General features: G+C 38.4%; 3 protein-coding genes across 16 annotated transcripts in view; all 3 read left to right on the plus strand.

The window, feature by feature from the left end:
• LOC123717947 (gastrula zinc finger protein XlCGF26.1-like) overlaps positions 1–27,045 on the plus strand; it is a 49,390-nt gene that overhangs the window by 7,198 nt on the left and 15,147 nt on the right. For 4 of the 14 annotated variants that reach the window (XM_045674226.1, XM_045674228.1, XM_045674225.1 and 1 more), the window contains exon 4: positions 2,228–2,422. In XM_045674226.1, coding sequence (XP_045530182.1) covers positions 2,228–2,422 — 195 coding nt within the window. The other 10 variants (XM_045674224.1, XM_045674230.1, XM_045674221.1 and 7 more) reach the window with 10 other exon arrangements.
• On the plus strand, positions 20,495–21,772 carry LOC123717951 (zinc finger protein 26-like). The gene has a single exon (XM_045674234.1). The coding sequence runs from the start codon at positions 20,640–20,642 to the stop codon at positions 21,756–21,758; it is 1,119 nt and encodes a 372-aa protein (XP_045530190.1). The 5' UTR covers positions 20,495–20,639; the 3' UTR covers positions 21,759–21,772.
• LOC123717950 (zinc finger protein 728-like) lies at positions 22,209–25,775 on the plus strand. Its single transcript, XM_045674233.1, has one exon. It carries the CDS (start codon positions 22,209–22,211, stop codon positions 23,400–23,402), a length of 1,194 nt encoding a protein of 397 aa, XP_045530189.1. The 3' UTR covers positions 23,403–25,775.

Raw genomic sequence — 27,045 nt, forward strand, 5'->3', positions numbered from 1 at the left:
TTGTTGACATATCATTATAGGTTGACGTTATATGAAAACAATAATGGTGAGTTCGGATTTAGGTGATTTGAATGGATTGCGTTGACTACATTATTTTCTCTCAAATGCATATAATGCAACGTTCTAGCGACCGGGTATCGTTCAGGTACTATGTTGTAAGAGGTTTCCTCTTGTGAATCGTTACGATGCGGTCCGGGACTGAATAACGCGTTATTGTTAATATTATTTTCGACTTTCCAGTGCTCTCCACCACACACTAACTTTTAGGTATGAACGAGCCACTGTGTGGTCACGGAACGTAACAAAAATCTCCAAAAATGTGACCCGTAAACCTTTACATAATATACCTTCGCTATGAATCATTCTAGATATTGGAGAAAATCTAAATAAATTACGCGCATAAGGTTTTTGAGTTTGACTAGATTTTATAAAGTAGATATGTACCTTAGGCGTTATCAGGCTTTTAGAATTCAATAATATACATCTCCGCGCTGGTAGCGTTTGTAAGAGACAGTTTTTTTAATTACCACAAAAAGTAATTTCAATTTTCAAGTAAAATGACTCAACAACATGACCTATACGTATATGCTATTGGTATAAGAATTTTCAAAGCTTCTCCTACCTCTCTATGTATTCATGTATTTATTTGCATTCCATAACGTTACAAAAGATGTTTATGAGGCTTAAAGCTAGGTTACAATATTATGGACCCTGTTAGGGCACAGCAAAAGAAGGCATTACGAAACCTATATAACATAGCTAATAGCAACACAATAAAAAATTGCACATAAAACTTCACACTCCCGGCCAGTACCAATTACATAGAATAACATTTTTTTATTTATTGAATTTTGTATATTTAGGGATTAATAATCATGAAATTAAGCTATATTTTTATCTTCTAGGTACTCATTAACGCTATAATAACATTTACGTATTAGAAGTTTTTTTAATTTGTTTGTAAATGTATGTATCTTTTTTTCATTTCTTAGTGTCTCCGGTAGTTTATTATAAATTTATATTTTAAATTTATATCTATAAAGTATCGTAGATATTGTTCTTATCAGAAATGTTTTGTTTTACTTAGTTTTTAATCATTTCGTTTCATATTATTAGATGCACATTTACATTCATTATTCAATGTACAGGTTTACGACGAATGTATATGTTATAAATTTTTAAAATCGTAAAATAATTTACGTAGAATTTCCGACATATTGAAAAATTCTTAATTTCAAATGGGTAATGAATTTTTTTAATGAGTCCATAAATCCTATTATAAATTGTTAAAAATAAAAACGTTCTTCTATAATATTAGATTTATTAGTAGAACTTCAGTGTCTCAGAACTTCCCTATACATTTGACGTAGTTCGTGGCAGCATATTTATTTCATTTTTTGGAGTTCCGACTCGTCATAGGCCAACATACAATTGCATATAGTTAAAACATTATTTTTGTAGATATTGATACGTCTAACATACCGTAAACATTGTTAGTTTTCACAGCGCACGCGATGACTGATTTTTGTGGATGTTTTTTTTCACATTTTGGGTTTTATTGCATTTGTTATATCAGCTTATATCCGTCAACGAAGATGCAGCTTTCAAATGGTGAAAGAATTTTACGACCACAGGGAAATGAAGCCCCATGATAAAAAATAATTTCTTCTTCAAACAACGCCTTTTCTCCTTCAGAGGCCACTTTAAACACTTTCAAAACTTTATATATTTACTAACAATCTTCTGTTACTTCTTAGGGGCGGTTCACGTATTCATAAGCACTATAGGGCCTCCCCCTATAGTGCTTATGAATGTGTTTGATTCTCTCATTTAGTGATGTCGTCAACAGTAATCATTTACTTTTCTTACACATATTACTCACATATTGTTTATGCTTGTAAACGAAATGCATTTTCGAGGATTCCGACAGAAAAATTATACGTTTATGTACTAATATTTTTAGAACTGACAAGAGGAAGGGTGGGGGGGTTATATTGCAGTAAAGCTGCTTACGTAATACTTGATCGGCTCCTTAACCTGTCCTTTGCTCGGAGAGTATTCTTGCGGGGAATCCCCTGGGGACTTGTGCACTTTTCAACCAAATGACCTTTTTCCTTCTTTTTTTTAAATTGCTTTCGTTCTGAAAGTTTAAACCTCTATACTATAGAGAATTTTACGAGAGATACTATATAGTCTATAGAGTTAAATTTGCAGTATTGTTTTTCAGTTGACGATGAGCCCCTAATGAATTTAGCATCCAAAGTCCCGAAGAAGGAGAGTGTAGACGTAACGGATTTAATAGACAATGCGAAAGCTGAAAAGCGGAAATCAACGACAAAAGTAAAGGCGACACCTAAAAAGGCGAAAGTTAAAGAGGCAAAGCCGTCTGTCAGCAAAGCCAAACCGGAGAAGAAGAAGAAAGGTAGGTTTTCAATTGTTTTTATTGTGTCGGTAGGGCTGGTTGTTGTGAATTGTGATATCCTGAAAATTGCCTTGAATTGCATATATTATCAAGTGTGCTTTAAAAGTTAAAGAACGTAACCAAGACCTTGAACCCTAGTTTTTTAATTTTTTTTTGTAATCCCTACTTTTAGAAGTCCCTAAGTAATAATTATTAGTTTGTGGGTACTTGCAAAAATGTCGCAGCCTGCACTGGTCTTGTGCTTCTAAATTTATTAGAAGCATTTCATATTTTTATCTGGTAACTGTAAAACTGGGGTTAATGATGGGGCGAGCAGTGTTGGCCTAGAGCGTGCGACCACCTGAGGTCGTAAGAAGAAAGACATCGTGAGGAATATCATGCCTTAGACCCAAAAAGTCGACGGCGTGTATCACAGGAGGCTGTTCACCTTGCCTTGCCTTTACATATCATGAAACTGATACAGAAATCTGAGGCCCAGACCGAAAATAATTACGGGTTTTGAGTTATGTGATTGCTTTAGAGTTTAATAATTTTACTAAATCAGGTCTTTAAAAGTTAATTAATCGTTTAAACGCTAAATCCAGAACAGCCAGCAACGCCGACCATTTTGTTGTCATGTTATCTGCTGGGCAGAAAAGCTGGTCATAAAGATATAATATGTCATATAAAGTCAGGCTCGAACATTGAACATTTATTGAACTGAGGGTAAATGGGCAGGACTTTCACCGAATGTTATGTGATGACACTCACAGTGCCAGAATTGGTACGCTCTTTTCTTGCCAAACTAAACTAACCAACTTTGCCTATATTACAAAACTCTGTAAGAAATCTTTAGGTTAAATTCACTTTCCATTGGCGTAAGTCTTAAAAAGGTTCTCTATTCTTGGTTTTTGTGCGTTAAATGTCAAATTCACTTGCCAAACGTCAAACTGACTTGCTAAACGTCACATTCACTTGCCAAACGTCTAATTCACTTGCTTAACATCAAATTCACTCAATTAACGTCAAATTGACTTGACAAACGTCAAATTCACTTGCTAAACGTCAAATTCACTTGCTAAATGTCTAAAGCCTTAGCACGTACGTAATATTTACGTACGCACGTTAATACGTTAAATTTAATACAAGTAACCATAGATTTGTTTATGGAAGATGCGCGTTATCGGAACTGGAACTAGCAAAAGCTCTGCTTCAGTTCCTATACTGTAAGATGTTAGTCTTTTTGATAAATATTACAATCAATTACCGTTTGATATTGATTTCTGTGGATGTGGTATAAGTGTAAATAATTGAGTCATTGGAATAATTGTAATGGTAGCTAATTGTAATTTAGTTAAAAATAAAAATATATACTATATATAATAAGTAAATTGCAGAGTATAGGTCTAGTAAAGTCTTTTTGCCAACTGGAAGTAACGTTGACGTACGTAACGTTGACGTACGTAACGTTGACGTACGTAACGTTGACGTAAAGTTACTGCTTAGGTTTTCACTTATCCTATATTCGCCTGTATTAGACGTAATATGATGTATAATTTTGCAACAAGTATTGGCAATTGGCATCCACAATATCACCCTTTGTCTGCTATGCATCACCTGATATATCTCCCTCGGGAGCGCTTCATCTTTCCTCTCAGAATTTAACTGCATCAAGATCTTACACTCCCTAGTTTGGCTCTATATTTCCGTAATAAGAATCTCTGTCCTGTGATGTCCTGTGCCACTCCCCCAATCGCTGGCTATCAGCTAGTCCTACTCCACTGTCTAACCAGTTGTACCTGAGCATAGCCTTCTTTAACGCCCGATCATAGCCTATGCGCTCAAGGTGCCCCAGCCAACGTTGCCGATGTGCTGGGAATGTTGGACTACCAACTTATGAGTAGGCATCAAGAACACTTTGCTTTGGGTTCGAGATTTTTTGTGTGACGAATTTTAAGAGAGTCCAACAGAGAGACCAAGCTACCAGCAGAATACATGACAATTTTCTGTGTGTTTAGTATGGACATGTTTTTCTTAATTTTCAAATTTGTACAAAATTCCTGTATTATGGGATTTTTAGTTTGTATGCTTACAGTTCTTTCAAATGTTTAGTCTCCTAAAATTAGGTGTATGGATATTATGGAAGTTATCTATATTCATACATGAAAACAATATATGAAATGTCATCGAAACGTGTCCAAACTGATTTTGTTTTGAAGTCAATTGGACGTTGTTTGTAATTGGTTTATCAATTGATTATCGGTCGTCCAACTGACTTGGTTTTTTTTCAGAGTGAAATGAAGTTTGATAAACCAATTTCTCTTTAAACTCTATTTTAGCATTTATTAACTGTTGATAGACAATGCGAGTTTGATGTAATCTTGTTTCGGATTGGAAGTCAATCTTCAATTTAGAGGCAGAAAAACTTGGTCCAGATAACTGAAAGGCATCTTAAACATCGAAATCTATCGGTTTGCGATAGGTTAGTGTATCAGTTGCCAATTCTAGTTTGAGAATTCTGTTGTTTTTAAAATAAGCTGGCTTCAATAACTTCATTTCCCTCTGAGTGTTTTTATGCACAGGTATTGAACTTAACTTGAATACATAACTTGTACGATCGTTGCAATTGCGACGCACATTGAACTAACAGTTACGATGACCAAAGCAAGACTGATTACTTGAATTTTTGTTCATGAGGGGTCGTACACGAGAATTTTAGTAATGATGAATTGCTTTTGGACATGGTGACTGAACTATGAAATATCGATAACTTCGCTCATAGCCTTATACAGTCATACTTGAGCATTGACAGGTGAAATGACAAACGTACACGATTATATGCCTTACGTAATAGGTGATACACGTAAAGATTTGTACCACACACCAAAAAACGTTAGAATATTTTAATTGTCCTCCGTTGCTAAGTTACCGTATAAGTACAGCTGGTCTTTTTCTGTTTTAGCTGAAACAGATGACCCTGTACGGAATAACGCGGAAATAATTTTGCGACGTACTACGGCTAACCCGTTTCGCGTTAACGATAGGTGCGTACTGTGCGTCTACTGCCAGGATTTATTCGAGGATCCTGACGAGTTCCGCTCCCACATGAGCGTCGAACACCATACGTTCAGCTCGAAAGTCGCTTTCTACAACCTACCCAAGTCTGAGTTCATCAAAGCCGATATCACAGAGCTGAAATGCCGTGTTTGCTCGGAGAAGTTGAGTGATATTGAGACCGCAGCAAGGCATTTGAAAGAGTCGCACAACGAGCGAATAGAATTCAACGCAAAACTCGGTGTGATGCCATACAGGTTGCTCAAAGGTGCATTATCGTGTACAATATGTTTCAAACCGCTGCCGTCAGTGTTCCACCTAAACCGCCACACGATAACCCACTTCCAAACGTATGTTTGTCACGTGTGCGGCAAAAGCTACGTAGCAACCACAGGTCTCCTACGCCACGTCCGTCTAAAGCATCAGCAATACGAAATAACGTGCAGAAACTGTGGGAAGGTCTTTCCCAATATGGAAGCGAAGGATAAACATCATAGAACGGAGAAGTCGTGTATGCTTTACACGTGCACTAAATGTAAGGAGCGGTTTCAGGATCACAACGCGAGGCTTAAACACATGGAGACGAAGCACGGTCTCAATAAACGAACGAACAGATGTGCCGATTGTAATATGACTTTCAACAGTGTGTCAGCATATTATGCACATTTCAAAATCCACCACTCGAACGATTTTGTCGTCTGTAAACATTGCGGGCAGAAGTTTACCTCGAGATGGCGTCTCCAGCGGCATTTGAGCAAACATAACTTTTGAATGATGAGATTGTTCCCTCTGTACTTCTGGGTCTGAATATGATAGTGAGACTAGACGAGGTTGGAACAGCGTTTGTGTGATATCAATCCCAATAAAAGTTTATACGTAGTCCCCCTTGGGAAGCCCTTTGATATCAGCTCTACGGATGTTGAGAGAACATCGATCTTGCATACAATAAAATAACTTTTGAAAGATGGGATGTTCCTTCTGTACTTCTGGGTCTGAATATGATAGTGAGACTAGACGAGGTTGGAACAGCGTTTGTGTGATATCAATCCCAATAAAAGTTTATACGTAGTCCCCCTTGGGAAGCCCTTTAATATCAGCTCTACGGATGTTGAGAGAACATCGATCTTGCATACAATAAAATAACTTTTGAAAGATGGGATGTTCCTTCTGTACTTCTGGGTCTGAATATGATAGTGAGACTAGACGAGGTTGGAACAGCGTTTGTGTGATATCAATCCCAATAAAAGTTTATACGTAGTCCCCCTTGGGAAGCCCTTTAATATCAGCTCTACGGATGTTGAGAGAACATCGATCTTGCATACAATAAAATAACTTTTGAAAGATGGGATGTTCCTTCTGTACTTCTGGGTCTGAATATGATAGTGAGACTAGACGAGGTTGGAACAGCGTTTGTGTGATATCAATCCCAATAAAAGTTTATACGTAGTCCCCCTTGGGAAGCCCTTTGATATCAGCGCTACGGATGTTGAGAGAACATCGATCTTGCATACAATAAAATAACTTTTGAAAGATCGGATGTTCCTTCTGTACTTCTGGGTTTGAATATGATAGTGAGACAAGACGAGGTTGGAACAGCGTTTGTGTGATATCAATACCAATAAAAGTTTATACGTAGTCCCCCTTGGGAAGCCCTTTGATATCAGCGCTACGGATGTTGAGAGAACATCGATCTTGCATACAATAAAATAACTTTTGAAAGATCGGATGTTCCTTCTGTACTTCTGGGTTTGAATATGATAGTGAAATAAGACGAGCTTGGAACAGCGTTTGTCTGATATCAATCCCAATAACAGTTTATACGTAGTCCCCCTTGGGAACCCCTTTGATGTTGAGAGAGAATGTCGCTCGACGCCATGAACTTGACGCGTCTAGGTGTACTTACGCTAGAGTCTGTAATTCTTGTTTATCTATTCTGTGGGTACCAAAGAAAATCTTTGAACAATTTCATTTGTTGTGGACCACAATTTATATTCTTAACTAAAGCGAACAACTTTTGAAATCCTTGTGAGATTTGACACGACAATAAAAAGATCGTCGTTAAAATAGATGAGATGTTTTATTATTGATGCTGTAAACACCTGACGTGCGAATCCAAACGCAAAAACATTCACGACCGCGGATAATATTATTTTGAACACACCACTTGATCCTATAACGAAATTTATATTCTGATTCGCGATCTTTCCATTCTTGTTTGATGAAATTTGATTCAATTTCTGATATTTGCAGAATAAATCATTTTCCTCAATAAAGCCAAGTTTTACATTTCTGACTTTGTGTTTTGTAGCTCCGAGGATGCGTTTACTTATACCTTGGTCATTGCGTTCTATTTTGAGCTACATTTTTAATTTCAGACTGCTCATGGGCAGTGTTAAGCCACAGCTAATTGTCGCAGTATGCGTAGGGCAGCCATGTTTCATTTTAAAGATAACATTTGTTTGTTATACACACGATTTGAGAGTGCTAAAACATTTTTTATTTAACAATACATTACTTTCGGTACTTTGATGATTGTTTAATGCCGTGTCAACATGGTATCCAATCTAATTCATTTGTGAAAATTTAGATCTAAACAAGAAAATGAAGAAGAAGACAGAGAACAGTTAAATGACAGTCGGCATTTCTTTTTGTTCTAGAAGTGTCCAATGAATATACCATCGCGAAGCGCAACGCAGAGTTATTGGTGAAATACACAACAACGTACCCCTTCAGACTCCCGGAGGAGGCTATGGTCTGTGTTTACTGCTGTGAAAGCATCCAAGACGGTCCAAGCTATAGAAAGCACATGATTGAAGAACATCCTACATTCAAAGTACGAATGGCGTTCGCTCATGTCACAGAAGGCTTTCTCAAAGCTGACATAACAGATCTTAGCTGTCGTATCTGCTTTACAACATTCGATTCACTTGAAGACATCGCTCGACACCTTCACGACATGCACCAGAAGCCGATAGATGTGAATCTTGACTTAGGCATTCAGCCATTTAAGCTGGAAGGGGATAAACTCCAGTGCGCTATGTGCTCTGCCAAAGCAATATGTCTTAGACAGTTGAGCAGACACACACAATCTCATTTCTCTAAATTCACGTGTGAAGCCTGCGGGAAGTCCTACTCAACGATCACCACCCTGAAACATCATATCACATACTCCCATAGCGGTGGTAATAAGATGTGCAGGAAATGCAAAACAACCTTTGATACGTTAGAAGCGAGAAGGGAACATGTTTACACGTCGAAAAAGTGTTGGACGAACATGTGTAATTTGTGTAACGAAAGATTCCTCAATTGGAAGACCAAACAGGAGCATTTGACCCAAGTCCATGGTTTGACGAAGAAGACATATGTGTGTCCGGAGTGTCCGCTCGTTTTTGATGATAGAAAGAAATATAGAACGCACTTCCGGTTGTCTCACACGGAGGATATATTCGTCTGCACGTGCTGTGGCCTCAAGTTTGATACGAAGAAAAACTTGGATGAGCACAGAGTGATTCACACGAAAGAGAAGCTGTTCCCGTGTCCTGTGTGTTCTAAAGCGTTTCCACGCAAGAAGAATTTGGTTCAGCACCTTTGGATTCATAGTGAATTGAAGAGGTTCAGTTGCACACTATGCAATAAGCATTTTAACCAGAGAGTCACGTGGAAGAGTCACATGAAGTCCTATCACCCCGAAATAGAAGATTATCAGGATATGATGAATAAGAATGTGAAAATTCTTCTGAGTGTCGATAAGAGTGACGTATGAATATATAGATGATGTAATTATTATTGTTTTTGGTGCAAACTAGATTAACAAATTGTCCGAAATCTTCCTTAACGAATTTTTTCTTGATTAAAAGAATTTGTTTATTTACGTTGTAAGAAATTATTGTAATTATTTGTGAATAAATATAAAACTTTGTTAAGAGTTTTTGTTTTTGTCAGTTATCGAGGTATAAATGAAAAACGCAACTTAAAGATTTAAAATTAATGGAAACGCATCGAAAGTCTCCAATTTTGACAAGTTGAATACAGCTTCAGATGTATTCTGTTCTTTGAGAACTAGGCAACTGTGGAATCGATTCGGGTCTTCTGTATGAGATATGATCTCCAACTATTCAAAGTTAAAATACTCCTCCCTCAAATGCAACAGCAACGCACCCACTTACAGTGGCTGTACAGCCAGTACATGGTCTCCGATGACTGCCCTTTATGGGCTTCCAGTAGGTTCGTTTGCTCCCCTATTATATATAATAGTGTCACATTTCTAAACAATACCATACGATGGAGTTAAAGACGAGAAAATAATGAAGCATTTCTGTCTGTTTTAGACCAATCATCCTTAAATTCTGCGAAGAAAAACGCAAAGATAATACTCAAACATTCAACTGCCTATCCGTTCCGATTGCCCGAAGACAAAGTCATGTGCATACTTTGTTGCGAAGAATTCGCAAAACCCTCTGACTTCCGCAATCATATGGATGTAGAACATTCATATAGTTCTGATATGAACATGGTTCGAACATTCTCCCACAAATACGAGGGGTACATAAAGGCGGACTGTTCAGTTTTACGCTGTCGCATTTGTGAGGCTCCATTTGAGCGGATAATGGAGGTGGCGGAGCATTTGATGATGGAGCACGATAGGAAAATGGATTCGTTGGATGTGGGGATACAACCCTTCAAGTTCGTCAACGACAGACTGCTCTGCGGGATGTGTGACAAAAATTTTCCGTGTTTGCGTCAGCTGAGCAAACATACGGCGAGCCATTTTCAAAACTACACCTGCGAGGAGTGTGGGAAATCCTATACGACCCAAAGTGTTCTGAAGCAGCATATACGGTTCACGCATTCTGGTGGATGTGTGTGTAGGCGGTGTAGGCAAACTTTTGTGACAGCGGAAGCTAGACGGCAGCATGTTGTAAAGAGTGTTAAATGCTGGCCGTACGTTTGTATGTACTGTTCGACTACCCGCTTCTTACGCTACTCTGAGAGAGAAGAGCATTTGGTGAAGAAGCATGGGAAGGGTGAGCGGACGCACCGCTGTCCGGAATGCGGTGATACCTTTTCCAGCCGCTCCAAGTATAGGGACCACTTTACGACTAACCACTCGGAGTTTTGTTTTGTTTGTTCGTATTGTGGTAAGAAGTTCAGTTGTCGACGTTATCTGGACGAACATTTAGTGTCGCATACTGGGGTGAAACAGTTCGAGTGCAGTGTTTGTCTCAAAACATTCCCGCGCAAGGCGAACTTGTCCCAGCATATGTGGATACATAATGAAAATAAGCGATTTGAATGTAAAACGTGTAATAAGAAGTTCAATCAGAGGGTCAGCCACAGGTCTCACATGAAGACGCACCATCCAGACGTTAAAAATTAAGCTCGCCAGCTTTTGTTGTGTATCGTGATGGGCTGTTTTTTATGAAAATCTTAAAATATCGTCAATATAGTAAAAATTGTTTGAGGAAAATCGAACTTTTGAAGCGGTATTGAATCTTTTCTATCGAAGGTTGAATAAGATTGCTTAGATAATGAATTTAAGAGGCAATAGATTAGGTGCATGTATCAAAGTACATTGGTTGTATGATTGACCAATTTTTTTTGTTTGTTTTTAGGTTCCAAATTGGAAATTCGCCGTAATGACACAAAGAAAATAATATTAGTTTACCAAACGCCACAACGTCGTAACGCGGAATTAATATTAAAATATTCCAGTGCCTCTCCGTTTAAAATGCGTTTTAGCCAAATACTTTGCGCCTATTGCCACGACGAATATGATAACTTAGCTATATTACGTGGTCATATGATAGCAGACCATTCAAATTCAGATCTAAAAAATGTATTCTATAGGGCGAAGGATAATTTAGTTAAAATTGACATTACGGGATTGAAGTGTAAACTGTGCGATCTGGATATGGACGACGTTGATATGCTAATGTCTCATCTCTCCAGAGAGCACAATAAACCTGTTAGGTTTAACGCCCGCTTCGGTATTCTACCTTACAAAGAAATTAACGACCAATGGCTATGTGTATATTGTCAAAAGGTTTTTAAAGAATTCATTCATCTCAACAGACACATTCTGTGTCACTTTATGAATTATAGTTGCGAAAAGTGCGGCACGACTTTTGTTTCTGATCACGCGTTGAAAGATCACCACAGGCAGGTGAAGTGTTTCAGGAGTGCGTATAAAGCGCGAAATGGGCGGGCACTCAAGCCTCGTACTAATGCCGAAATTATTCTTCAATGTTCCACGGCTTGTCCGTTTCGTACTTGGAAGAGTAATTTCAATTGTGTCTTCTGTAGGGTACAAACAAATAATCCGAGCAACCTTCGCGTTCACGTTGCGACACAACATGAGAACTACGATGTACAGACAGCGTTTTATAAGAAACTTGGAAAGGAGTTCCTAAAAGTCGACATAACGGATCTTCAGTGCAAGCTATGTTTTATGCCGATAAATAATTTTGATACTTTAACTTATCATTTGAAGACCGATCACCAGCAGCCGATAAACTCTGATGCTCAGATAGGTCTGCTGCCTTTTCGTTTGAATGACGGTTCCATCTGGAAATGCACGATTTGTCCTAACGAGTTCAAAGATTTTGTGTCCCTAAAAAAACACACGTCTGAGCATTTCCAAAACTATGTATGCGATACATGCGGCGAGGGTTTTATTACGGAGTCCGCGATGATAGCTCATACGAAAATACCTCATGAGAATAAGTATAATTGTAGCAGGTGTATTGCAACGTTCTCAACTCTCCAGGAACGTAATATTCACGTGAAAACACAACACACATCAACACCGTACATGTGCGTGTATTGTAAGGACAAACCCCGTTTCGCCAATTGGGAGTTGCGTAAAAAACATTTGATGGAGGTTCATAACTATAAAACTGGGGCGGATAAATACGAATGCGCCGCTTGCCAGAAGACATTTAAGACGCGCTCTGGTAAATACAATCATATGGCCAGGACGCATAGGATGAAAAAAGATTCGGAGTTGAACTATCCGTGCCATAGTTGCCCGAAAGCTTTCACAACTCAATTGTTTTTGGATAAACACGTCGCTAAGAAGCATTTTGATATGTAACTTTATGGTATTCGGAATGATAGTATATCATCCACATATATTTTATTGCCACATAAGATCCATCATCAATCTAAATTTTATTATCACCCACTTCGAACATTTAACTAATTTTAACAGTAAGTCAGTCAAATGAATTTAAAACAATAAACAGCGACAATGATACGTTTTTTTTCTTCTTCTAGGGCCCAGAAATTTTGCAAAATCCGAATCATTGGAATATGCCAAGGAATTGTTACAATTCTCAACTGCGTATCCGTTTCGACTGCAAGGGTCCTACTTGTGTTGTATCTATTGCGCTAAAGTGTTTAAACTACCGAGTGAGTTGCGAGAGCACATAGATGATTGTCATAAAACAATTGATGTTGTTAATACATTGTCGAACAAGTGTTCTGGGAAGGATATTTTCTATAAAGTCGATTGTACTGATTTGAAATGTCGACTGTGTGGAACGAGATTCAATAAAGTAGATGATGTGGCTAGACATCTCAAATATGATCACGATCGAAGAATCGATCTTAACAGCGGTAATAGGATACAAGTTTACAAACTTGCTGACGGCGAATACAACTGCGCTATATGTAGTAAAAATCTCCATAGCTTCATCAGTCTATGGAGACACACGGCCGCGCATTACAATAAGTATACGTGTGACACATGTGGTAACAGATATCTGGCATTTGGATCGTTGAAATTTCACATTCGCTCTGTTCACTCGAAGCCTAATTGCAGCAAATGTCACGCCGAGTTTGAGACCAACGAAATGCTGCTCGAACATAATAAAAACACTAAAGCGTGCTGGCATTTCACCTGTGTGACATGCGGTGAGAGATTTAGATCGTTCAAAGAGAAACAAACGCACGCGGAGAAGGTGCACAAGAAGGAGAAGCTGATGTACACGTGCGCGAAATGCGATATAACGTACAAAAATCACCGGCAATTTTATCACCACAGCATTGTGATGCATTCAAACGATTTTTTCACGTGCTCGTTTTGTAGTATGAAATTCGGCTCGAAGCACACAATGAGACAGCATATGGCGACCCACACTGGGGAGAAGAAGTTTGAGTGTGACTTCTGTCACAAATCGTTTACGCGAAAGTCGAATTTGGTGCCGCACATATTGCTCCATAGTGGGGAGCACTATTCATGTGCGATTTGTTCTAAAAAGTTCTCGCTGAAGAGAAGTTGGCAAAAGCATATGCGTGTACAGCACTCGAAGATCAAACCAGGATCTAAAGATTTAAAGAAACCGTGAATGGTAATAGATGAAGTAAATTGCATTTTTAGAAATAAAAAGTCTCAACAATCGTTTGTTAGTGAAAATTTTTTGTTTGACAAAAAATCCAATTGATGGCTTCAAATTGTGTCAGCTTCCGTATAAGAGTCGGAAAACCTCGCTGACTTGATGGTCTTGATGGTCACTTTGGGAGGTTTTGAAGACTTGAAATTGTTTTGTTTTATTCCGGTTTTAAATTAAGTAAAAATTCGTAGCTATATATATATTCTAGTTAAATATACAATATATTTAAGCATTGTATATTTTGAAAGTAAAGAAATATAATATAAATCGTTATTTTACTAATATTTCTTGGATCAACACTATTTGGATTGAAGAACTGGGTTTCTGCTTCATAACAAGAGAATACTGGAACAAATAATTACATGGTTTTTTTCTTTTTTTTAGGGCTAAGAAGAGTTAAGGATATTGAGCGGAAAAAACCAAAGAGATTATTCGAAAGATCCGTTAACCAGAATCCACAACGCAGAAATGCAGTTCTCATTCTAAGACATTCCACTGCTATACCTTTTAAGACTAGATTTAATAGAATCATTTGTTCATACTGTCACGATGAATTAGACTCTATGGAAAATTTAAGAATACACATATCTGATACTCATAATAATGCCGATCATAATAGCGCGTTTTACAAAGTAGTCGATGATTTAAAAATTGATATAAGTAGATTTAAATGTAATGCCTGCTTGGAGAATTTTGATGATGTGGAAAGATTTATGAGTCACATATCGAATGATCACGGTAAAGTTGTGAATTTCGATGTACCGTTCGGTGTGTTGCCATTCAAGCAGAACGATGCTGGCCTCTGGGTTTGCTTTGAATGTGATAAGTTGTTTCGTGATTTTCCTCAAATCAATTGCCATATACGATCCCATTTAAAGATTTACACCTGCGACAAATGTAGTGCTACCTTCCTGTCTGAACATGGTTTGCGGCAGCATGAGAGGAATTTAAAATGTTACACCTCCTCGTACAAGCCACGCTTTGGTAAAGCTATTAAACAGAGAATTAACACAGAGATAATATTGAAGTGTTCTACGGCGTTGCCTTTCCGAATTTGGGGTCAAAATTTCAATTGCATGTTCTGCCGCGTTCAGGCTGGTAATCCTAACGGACTGAGGGCTCATATGTCATCGAGACACGCGAATTTCGAAATTGATCTTGTTTTCAATAGGAGATTAAACAATGAATTCCTCAAAGTAGATATCACTAATTTGCAATGTAAGCTTTGCTTCATGTCCATCGATAATCTGGACGAGTTGTTGGCTCACCTTAAAAACGATCACAAGCAACCTATCAACTTTGATGCACAGCCCGGCGTTTTACCGTTCAAGTTGAACGACGGCTCCAGTTGGCGATGTGTGATATGCAAGATGCAATTTGCCGATTTTAACTCGTTGAAAAAACATACGTCCGAACATTACCAGAATTTCGTGTGTGATACGTGTGGGGAGGGTTTCGTTACTGATGGCGCGCTAAGGGCACACAAACGGATACCTCACGACAATAAATACAATTGCAGCCGTTGCGTAGCGACGTTCTCCACTTTGGAGGAGAGACATGTTCATATGAAAAGCCAGCACACTAACATGCCCTATATGTGTATGCACTGTAAGGATAAACCCAGGTTCGCCACTTGGGAGTTGCGCAAGCGTCACTTCATGGAGATACATAACTTTAAGCCTGGAGCTGATGCGTACGAATGCACCACATGCCACATGACGTTTAAGACTCGGTCCCAAAAGTATCACCATAACGTCAAATCGCACAGGTCTAAGAAGGACATAGACTATGGTTTCCCGTGTGGTCATTGTTCGCGGGCCTTTATGTCAAAGCTTTCTTTGGATAAACACATCGCGAAGAAGCATTTTCATCTGTAGTCTGTGTATTAATCACGCGGCTATTAGTAATTATCCTTAAGGATTTTGTCTGGTCTGGGTGTAATGGAAGAAGTTGGAAGCAATTGCTTATACAAATTTTCTATTTCTAGGGCGAGGGCAATTTGAAATTGAGGCAATAACGATAGAGAAGGTGTCTAAGAAGGCAAAGTATCAGAGAAGCAAAAGCGCTGAGGCACGCCTCTCAATGAAAAAGAACGCAACAACTATATTAGAATGTTGGAGGTTCATACCGTTTAGGTGGAAGAAAAATCATTTCAAATGTGCATTCTGCGAGAATATGTTCACGTGTTGTACTGAATTGCGGGAGCATGTTAAAATATGCTCGACGCATCACAGCGTGAAAGATATTTACAGCAAGTTTAAGGAAATGTCCCTGATAAATGTGGACGTGACCAACGCAGTGTGTAGGCTCTGCGCATGCCCTTTTTACAGCGTACCGCAAATGAGACAACACGTTATTGAACACGGCCTGGAGTTCGATGGCTCTCATCCGGATGGCGTACTCCCGTTCAGTCTAGATAGCAATCTATGGTGCTGCCTGGTATGCCGAGAGAAATTCAACAATTTCCTCAAATTGTATGAGCATATGAACACGCACTACCAGCATTATATATGCGCAACTTGCGGCAAGGGATACATGACTGCGCCAAGGTTGAGGAAGCATTCAGAAGTACACCTGAAGGGGTCGTATCCTTGTGACAAGTGCGGGCGTATGTTCACAATGCGTGCAGCCAGAGATTACCATAAAGCGAACGTACACGCGAAAGGTCCCCGATACGAATGCCCACATTGTGACATGAGGTTCTCCGGATACTATGATAGGATGAATCACCTAAATCAAGCCCATAGAGCAAAAGAGGTTGCGTACGAATGCTCCCACTGTGATAAAACGTTTAAAACTAGCGGCCAGCGTTCGGTTCATGTCAGAAGAGAACATTTTCCACAGCAACGGAACTATAATTGTGATTATTGCGAATGGCACTTTAAAACTAATTACGAATTGAAACGGCATATGGTCAAGCATTCTGGTGAAAAGAAGTTCGCTTGTGAAGTGTGCGGGAAGTGTTTTCAGCGTATCAGAGGTCTTAAGACACATCTAAAAGTTCATAATGAGCTGTGTTGTAGGTTGTGTGGCGAAATGTTTGTTCGAAAGCAAGCTTTGATAGCCCATATAAGTGGCCATCATCCCGATTCCGAGCTGTTTATTTCTGATAAAACATAAACGTTTCTAAACTCAAACTTTTTTTTATTTAAAGATTTATGAACGTACCCAAAAATGGCAGATTCGAAAGATAATAGCGTTTTCTTTTTTAGGTTCCTCTATTGCGGATAATCGGGCTAAAGGTAGAAAGTTAAAAGAGTCCGTCAGCGCTCGGCAAATGCTCAGGCGGCGGCGTGCTAATAACGAACTCCCAGAAGAGTCAGAAAGACGCATCGCTAAGACTATGATGCAAAGAAACGCGCTAGTCCTCTTGGAGTGTTCAACCGCTTGGGCATTCCGCTGGTTCCGATGCGCGTATTATTGCTCCTACTGTGATAACAAGTTCCTTGAACCGAATGATTTACGTGTTCATATACGCTCCAACCATTTACACCAACAGCCCACCAAAAAGCTATTTGCAAAGCTCACCGAGAATAATATGCTGAAAGTTGAAGTTTCCGACTTAAAGTGTAGACTTTGCGGGCTTAATTTTAACACTATTGACGGTTTCAAAGAACACTTGGTTTTTGTGCATCAGAAAAAGTTGTATCCTAATTATAGCGATGGTGTACTGCCGTTTAAACTTGGCTCCAATGATTTTAAATGTCCCAAATGTCAAGTAGGCTTTGCATCTTTCTCGAAAATGAATGAACATATGAACATCCATTTTAGGAACTATATCTGTGATGCGTGTGGCAAAGGCTTTGTGTCGAAATCCCGGTTTAGAGCTCACGTTCAGTCTCACGAGGTTGGTAGTTTTCCTTGTGGTGTATGCGATGAGGTCTTGGAGACGAGGACTGCTCGCATGTGTCACAGAGTGAAGGTCCATCTTAAGGGTGTTAAGTACGCTTGTCCACGGTGTCCGGAGGTGTTTGCTAAATATAACGCGCGTCTCAAACATTTAGTTGACAAACACGGCCAGCAGAAAGTGTATTATCCCTGTGCTAATTGTGAAAAGATATTCGAGACGAGCTGCAATAGATCAGCTCACTATAGGGTGTCTCACAAAATGGGAAAGAAATGTTCGGATTTGAATCATTCTCGGAATGATAAATGCGCGGATAGTCTGTGATTTTAAGTCAAGTTGAATCTCTTGATTGGTGTACAAATTATATATTTTGTAGCATAAATTCTGGAGAATCTAAAGAAAATATTTGCAGTTTTGTCATGAAACAAATGGTGGAAACTGACGGTGCTTTTTTTTTGTTTTTAGGACCAGACAATAAACCACCAACGAAATTGTTATGGAAACAGAAAAGAAAATTTAACGATCAAAGAGACAACGCGGCTATTATTCTTGAGTGTTGTAACGCTTGCCCGTTTAGGTGGAGGCGTGGATGTTATACCTGCGCGTTCTGTCCGAAAAATTTTGCAGATTTCGAGAGCGTAAAAGAACATTCATTGGAACATCCAAACAAAGTGGATGCTCTTAAATTCGCGCGTACTTTTGATTACGTTAAAGTCGAAGTGACAAATTTACAATGTAACATATGCCGTGAAGCAATCCCGGATTTGGACAATTTGAAGGAACACCTCGTGGTGGTTCATGAGAAACCTGTCGTTAAAGATTTAGATTTAGGCGTTACACCATTTTTACTGATGAATAAAGAGCTTTCTTGTACACACTGTGGCGAGCGGTTTCTGCAATTTACTAAATTGAATACACACATGAATCAACATTATCCTAATAATATTTGTTGTCACTGCGGCAAAGCGTTTTCAGCTGCCCATAGACTGAAAGCACATCAAATAATACACGAAACAGATAATAATAAATGTACAAGATGCGATAAGGTGTTCGAAACTAGAGTACAATTTAATAGGCACGTTTATTTGACGCACACATCGGAATTTAGATATCGTTGCCCGTATTGTAATGAAGTCTTCAAAACTTACTCGGAACGTCTAAAGCATTTGAAGAACTCGCACGGTAAAAAAGTTGAATATCCTTGCAACTTTTGTCCAAGAGTTTTTTCTATGTACAATCAAAGGACTAGGCACATACAGCAGGTTCATATTAAACATAGGCCGTTCCTCTGCGAACAGTGTCCGTACAAGTTTGGCACCGCTGCACAACTTAGGAACCACATGGTGAAGCATGAAGGCGAGAGGAAGTTTCAATGTGAAGTCTGTAAGAAAATGTATGCGCGGATGAAGACCCTGAAAGAACACATGCGCATTCACAATAACGATAAACGTTTTGTGTGTGAATTTTGTAATAGTGGATTCGTACAAAAGTGTAGCCTGAAAAATCACCTTAGAATACACCATCCCACAGTTGAAAATGTTCAAATTTAGGAGGCGATATTTTTTTTAAATATCGCATAGTTAAGATAATACCGAAGTTGAAGCTTTATCAATTTTTCTATTTTTAGGAGGAAAAGCTGAGCTTAAAGAAGACGATAGAACAGATTACACAGCGATAACGAGTAATGATGACATTATTAACAAGAGACTAGAAGGAAACGCGCGACGGGCAATGTTCAGAAAGAATATAAAAAATATTCTTACTTCATGCACTGCCTACCCGTTTAAGTATAGGAAAGGTGCTTACCTTTGTTTCTTCTGTAAAAGTAGCTTCCTGGAGCCACAGTTGTTAAGAGAACATTCTCAAAGGCTTCACTCGGATATAGCTTTCAAACCACGCAAATACGACCCGCTTAAAATGGATTTCTCTGTAACGGTTTGCAGACTATGCGGCGTTAATATAAATGATTATTATATAAAAATTAATATAAAAATACACTTGAGGATTCACGGCAAAAGTATCGATTGTACATACGGTGAGAGCATTTTGCCGTATAAATTGAGCAAGGATGAGTATTGTTGTCAAGTCTGCGGCAAACGTTACGAAATGTTTCTAAGCCTACACAAACATATGAACGACCATTATGAGCATTATATTTGTGAAACTTGCGGCAAAGGTTTTGCGACGATACAGAGGATGTTGAATCACTCCCGTACACACGAAAAGGGCACTTTCCCTTGCAAGCATTGCGGGGAACTTCTCCAATCATACGCCGGTCTATACGCCCATATAGCGAAAGTGCATAAATCCAATAAGCGCTACAAGTGTCCTATATGTGACGAGAAGTTCTCCTCCTACAAGTATAGAATGAAACATCTGAACACGATACATAATGAAAAGACTGCACTGTTTCCGTGTCCATCATGCCCCAAAGTTTTCGACCTGTGTAGTCGAAGAACAGCACACATCCGCTCCCAACACTTACAGGAGAGGAACCACACCTGTAACACATGTGGAATGAAGTTCTTTTCGAATTATGAACTGCAAGAGCACAGTATTAAACACGGTGGTGCTAGAATATATCAGTGTGATGTGTGCAAAAAGTCGTATGCGCGCTTGAAAACACTAAGGGAACATATGAGAATCCATAATAATGATAGGAGATTTGTCTGCCCAATTTGTGGTCAATCGTTCATACAAAAGTGCAGTCTAAAGCAACACGTGAGGGTTCATCATCCGATGCAGATAAAAGATGGCTTCTAATTTACTGTAAATAAATATGGTTTTTTTTGATGAATTTGATGTTTCTTCTGAACTAGATAATCAAGGAGGTGTTTTGACCAATAAAATTGATAATTGAATAACTGCTCGAAAGAAGATTGTATGATGAAAAGTCTGAACACATTTTATTATTCTAGGTGAGAATCGCGTCGAAGCCGGCAATATGGATACGCGTATAAAGAATGATAGAAAACTGAAAGACCTTGACGCGATTAAAGCAAGGAAAAAGAATGCCACGTTACTTCTAGAACATACAAGGCTATGCCCGTTTAGATGGATGAAGAATTTATACATATGCTTCTACTGTGACCAACAATTCATTGATCCAGCGATATTGAGACACCATATCTTTATCGATCATAACCTTGTGACTTCCACTGTCATTAAATATGCAATGTCAAAGTTAAAGAGACACGAACTGGTTAAGGTTGACATAACTGATAATAGCTGCAAACTTTGCGATGAACTAACACCAGATATAAATTATCTAAAGCGGCATTTAGTCGATGTTCACAATAAAACTATAGATTTGAACACAACGGACGAAGTGTTGCCATTTAAAGTGACGAAAGACAGTTTCAATTGTGCCGTGTGCGATGAGAAATTTGACGAGTTCAAAACGCTGAACCATCACATGAATGTTCACTTCCAGAACTTTATTTGTGAACAATGCGGTACGGGTTTTATAACGCCGGAAAGACTTCGTACACATGCGTTTTCACACGAGAGCGGCTCGTTTCCATGCGAGTCGTGTGATAAGACTTTTAGATCAATGAACGCTAAGAACGAACACTTTGCGAATGTTCATAAACAAGTCAGAAGACATAGATGTCCGCATTGTCCCGAGGCGTTTAGGAATTACTTTCAAAGGAATAAGCACATCGCAGCAGTTCACGGAATCAAGCTGAAGGAATTTAAGTGTAATCTCTGCCCTAAAGTGTTCACGTCGAGTGGAAAATTGGGAGTTCACGTTCGGACTGTTCATTTGAAAATGAAAAGACATGGATGTAGTCTATGCGAGTGGAAGTTTTATTCCAAGTCGGAGCTGAAGGAGCACATGATCAGGCACGGTGGGGAGAGGAAGTTCAACTGTAATATATGCAAAAAGTCGTACGCCAGAAAGTATACACTACGCGAACATATGCGGATACACGAGAATGATCGGAGATTCGTTTGTAGTTATTGCGGTGGCTCGTTTGTTCAAAAATGTAGCCTTAATCACCATGTTAAAGTTAATCACCCATCAGTTAAAATTGATGAGTTCCACCCTATGTCGACATAGGATCAAAAAGCTGGTGATGAAGTGGACTACAATTTTAAAAATGAAGAACAAAATCTTGTATGTGTCGTAAAAAACTTCGGCCACTTAAAGGACCGGTTCATTGTTACTGTTAATAGATTTCATACACTACACCAGCCTTTCTACTATGGCTCCCTCAGGTTGTGTACGAAATTATCGTAACTAGTGACGGGGCGGAAGATTTGATCGCTCCAGGACGTTTCGAAGATAGTCTAGCTTTAACTCAAGTCGGTCACTTTCTCTTTCTATCTGTGGCATTAAAATATTGCGATAAACCCGGAATTACTTATTTTTAAAGAATATATGTTAACTTCTATTCACTTAAAGGAGCGAACTTATACGTTGTTAAACAGAAAAAAAATATTATCATTGAACTCTGATCTAACGACTACCGACTAATGGCACTTAGTACTACATGAAAATGGAAAATATATGGAATTTATTTATTTTCTAGGAAAGGAAACAAAAGCGCCCGCAAAGAGGATAACACCACTGTTTCAAGTGGCTTACGATAGAAGCCTTTGTAAGCCTTTGGGTACACTGTTCGACTTCAACAAAATTCGTGTAAAGAATGTAACGACTGCACCCATTACTTCTCGAAGCCCTTCACCGGTTTTGATGGAAAGAAGTCCACAACAGGAGAGTATAGTTAGAGAGACTCCTAAGCCGGTGCCCGTTAAGAAATCGGAAAAAAGACAAAATGCGTTACTAATATTCGAGTTCTCCACAGCTTATCCATTCATTTATGGAAACAACAAGTTCAAATGCTTCATTTGTACGCAGCCGTTTTTAGACATAACAGTCCTGAGAGATCATATGGCGAACGTACATACGTTCGCCTCCCTAAAACGATTGTTGAACAATAAAAAAGAATGCGTGTTAAAGGTGGAGGTCAGCGATTTGGCCTGCAAAATATGCTCGTCTCCCCTCAATGATTTGGTAGAAATCAAACACCATTTGAAATCAATACACCAGAAACCAATTGATGCCGAACTCAAAGATAACATGATACCTTTCAAGCTGGAATTACCGAGCTCATTTGACTGCGTGATATGCAGCCAGAGCTTCATCAAACTACGACCGTTGGTCATCCACATGAACGTCCATTTTAATAACTACAGTTGCGAAATTTGCGGGACTGGTTTTATGACGTTACGTCTTCTGAAAACACATTTGGAGGTGCACGAGAGCGGCAGTTACCCTTGTGATAGGTGCGATAAAGTGTTCAGTACCACTCATAAACGGTCTATACATGTACGGGGCGTACACTTAAAGCAGTACCCGCGTAGGTGTCCGATGTGTCCAGAGAGATTCAATTCGAACTATCGAAGGACCATTCACTTGCAGGACGTGCATCACCAGTCAACGCGTGTCCACAAATGCGAGACTTGTGGTCGTGCGTTTCATTTGAAGTATCACTTGATATGTCACAATCGTTCGGTGCATTTGCAAGAGAGGAATCATCAGTGCAAGATTTGCACGCAGAGGTTTTGCAATAAGGAAACTCTGAAGCGTCACATGGTCATACATACGGGTGAGAAGAATTATAAATGTGACTTTTGTGGGTTGGCCTTTTTGCGGCGGAAAAATTTGAAAGATCATTTGAGGAGTCACGATGTTGTGTGAGTGGATGCAGTTGGTACTGCTGGAGCTGTGGATCTGGACAATTTCTGATTTATATCGTAACTAGTGGAAGAATCTCGTGTGCTTAATATGGCGTTTAATTGAGGTATTTGCTACCTAGCTTCAGCGTGCGACTCTCATCACCTTCTCTCATGTACGCATTTAACATTCGCTCGAACGGTGATGGAAAACATCGTGAGGAAACCGGCGTGCCTTAGACCCAATAAAATCGGCGTGTGTTCACCTACTTGCCTATTAGATTGACAAATGATCATAGAACAGATACAAAAATCTGAGGCCCAGACCTAAAAAGGTGGTAGCGCCACTGGTTCGTTTGTTTTTTTGGCTAAAAATAGCCTAACGTTAATAAACACAAAAAGTTAATTGAAAAGCTTTCAGCATTTGTCGCGCTCCTAAACAAGACAGCTATACAAACATTTATACAAACCGCGGTGGTTTTTAAATTTTTTGGCGATGAGTGAAACTAGTGTTTCACACACCCCCCACAGGGGGCAAATTGATTTCTAAGGGGGGCTCGGCTTCTTTGTTTCAAAAATTAACTTCGGTGTTTTGTTAATTTTCCTATTAATTTCTTCCTACAATCAATATTTTTATATTAAACGTTATGTTTATGGGGCTTAACCGTTTTAGAAAGGCAAAAGTGGCGCAGAAATGGTTGGGTAACATAACAAAGTGTATAACAGTCAAAACGACGACATCGTTTAGAACAACATACATATATTGACCAATATCAATACTCCCGGCTGAATTATATGTATTAGGTACTTAATAACAACGACATCGTATGTTACGATCCAATCCAAGTCCTGTCGATGTCCTTGAAACAGATTTTGACTATATTTATGACAGCTACCTATTTATATTCAAAGTAGATTTCCGTTTGTCAAAAAAGTGGATTGGAATCCGACCAAAGTTGAGCCTTGATTGAAGATTGACTGTAAGCCCCACAGTGATGCTGGGCGTCTGTTACTTGTAGCCTAAAATATATAATGCTTGTTCCTCTTGCTATAAGCCACTTCAGTGAGTTGCAGTGTCATGCATTTATTGAGTGACAGTACAAAGACGGCGTGTTTTAAATTAAGGATTTTAACCGATGTTAAACCGACAAATAACTAGATTGCGTTATGCATTCTGTAAATGGATATGTTATTCATGAGGTATCATTATTATTTAATATAATATCTCAGTAGCATCACCGGGATTTTGGACGAACTTTTAGGACATTTAAGCCGCATTAGACAGTCAAAGTTAATACGTTGGTCTAATTTTAGTCTTACATCAGAATTATTGAATGTGTACGTCGCAGCCTTATTAGCTGTTTAATTAACAGCCTAGCCTTTTAACTAAACCGTGCCGTTTAACTAGCGGCCTGAAACATATTAAGTCGTAGCGTTTGTTACAATATTTAATAAAGTGCTTGAGTCAATCACAGCTAAATTCGCTCTACCATTGTTCTTGTTGTTTTTTCATTGTTTAATGGAAAACACCATCAAACGCCATATTGACAGTTTGAAGAGTTTCGTTTCTAGTATGAGAGTGGTAGAATCATTTGCCTAGCTGTTTGATCAACTGGCTGAATATCTTTGAGGCCGTAAGTTAAACGGCGCTGTTTAGTTAAAAGGCTAGGCTGTTAATTGAACGGCTAACTAAGCTAGTTGTCTGCGCCTTATATAATAAGCGCTGGTCGCCACCGAATGAAAGATTTTACGTATATTTGTTTAGTTTAATATCAAATTAATAGATCAATGTCTTATGTCAAAAAAACTATGATTTTACAATTATGATTATGATTTTAAAAACTATTATAGTATTATACAAATTACCTAAAAAAATCAAATTAAACATATGTTTATATAACTTGATATGATGGCGTCTCGCCAGTTCCTAAAACATACCGTACCTTTAAACGCGTGTATCTATTTGGATCCATTACAGTCTCCAATTAAATTCCAAGATTCAAATTAAATTTTAGGGATTTTGATAAATTAATAAACGTTTACAAGCTATTTTATTGTATAAACCATGTTTCATTCGAACTAATCTTAATAACACTCAAATTATGGTAGTGTTAAATGGCCATTAGACATTATTCATAAAAAATTGTTACTAGAGTAGTTTGTCTCTTTCTATCAAATTGTGTTGACGTGTGATCAAAAGAGACGGATATCGAGATTACGAAATTGAGACAGCGATATATTGAAATCTTTTAGAGTGAACAGGACAACAATTATTTGTTTGACTTCATTAACTGGAGTCAAATAAATTTTAGTATTTCGTTGATGACAGTGGTAATCAATATGTATCTGAATTGTAATTGTAATTTCGAAGCTCTGTAATAAAAATCAACAGATTGTTCTAGTAGTTTTTTTTAAATTAAACTAAATAGAAACCTTTAAGCCGATTGCAGACCATGAATTAAGCTAGATTATATTAGCATCGCTCGTGTATGTTCGTGTGAAGCAGCTCTCGATCTGCAGCTGGCTTCATGGGGGAACAAAACCTGTATCATATATGTGCAAACACTAAAAATATAAAATGTATGACTATACAGTTGCTTTAAACTATGTATATGACACATATGTATTAAGATATAGTTAATATTGTAAATATTAGTGGTAAAGTCCAGCTTGAATAAATGATTTTACACATATATTTTTTATTGCCCCGTAGATTTATTATTGTTTATCATGATGGCGTTGAGAAAACTGTTGCTAAGTGTAAGACGCGAAACGCTGTCATGGAAAATATAACCTATAAAGCGTTTATAAGTGATTAGCGGATCCGACAGACGTTGTCCTGTCTTAACTATGAATATTGATTTCGAATTGGTATAAGTAACTAAAAATGCTTTATTATGCAACATTATTTGTTTGTTTTTCTGGCGTATGTAAATAGTTTTGTTGGTATTTCGACATATAACTGGCCATGTGAAAAACATGGATTTTCAAGATTAATGCCACAAACAATTAGCGACTGTAATTATTTTATATGTATTGTATCAATATAATAACTCTGACTAATTTTTCTCACACCCTCTTTGACAATATTTGTAGCACGCATTCTGTCAATGTTATGTCAAACGCCATAAGGTTACTTTTCTCTTCTCTTTTTCTTAATTCTCTCTTTCATAAGAACCTTCTCCTGATAATAAAAAACACAACAAAAAATTAATTAACGAAATCGGTCCAGCCGTTCACCCGTGTTGCCGTGACCAAGGTTTTCTGCAGATCTGTTCTGGACAAGGCCTCTAACATTTTCCACTCATACCTTTCTTGGGTCACTCTGTTACACATCACCCTTGCCACTTGTCTGATGTCGTCATCCCATCTTTTTTGTGGTCTTCCTCTACTCCTTTTACCTTCCCTAGGGTACCATCGTGTCACAATTTTACTCCATCTGACTTTTCCTCTTATCAAGTTATTTTTAATTGTTGTCAAACTTATGATATAATAATCGTCATAAAGGCCTTAAACCTCTTGAAAGCATCACACGGCAGTGATCTATAACCTCTGTGAATGTGATTAAAGCTTCATCTTTTAACACAATTACTCGTGATAAAACTGATGTTTATTTATTAAAAAATGTTTGTGATGTACTTAACACAAAATCGTTACTATTCCGCGTC

Source organism: Pieris brassicae, chromosome 14, assembly GCF_905147105.1.
Source record: "Pieris brassicae chromosome 14, ilPieBrab1.1, whole genome shotgun sequence".
Lineage (NCBI taxonomy): Eukaryota > Metazoa > Arthropoda > Insecta > Lepidoptera > Pieridae > Pieris > Pieris brassicae.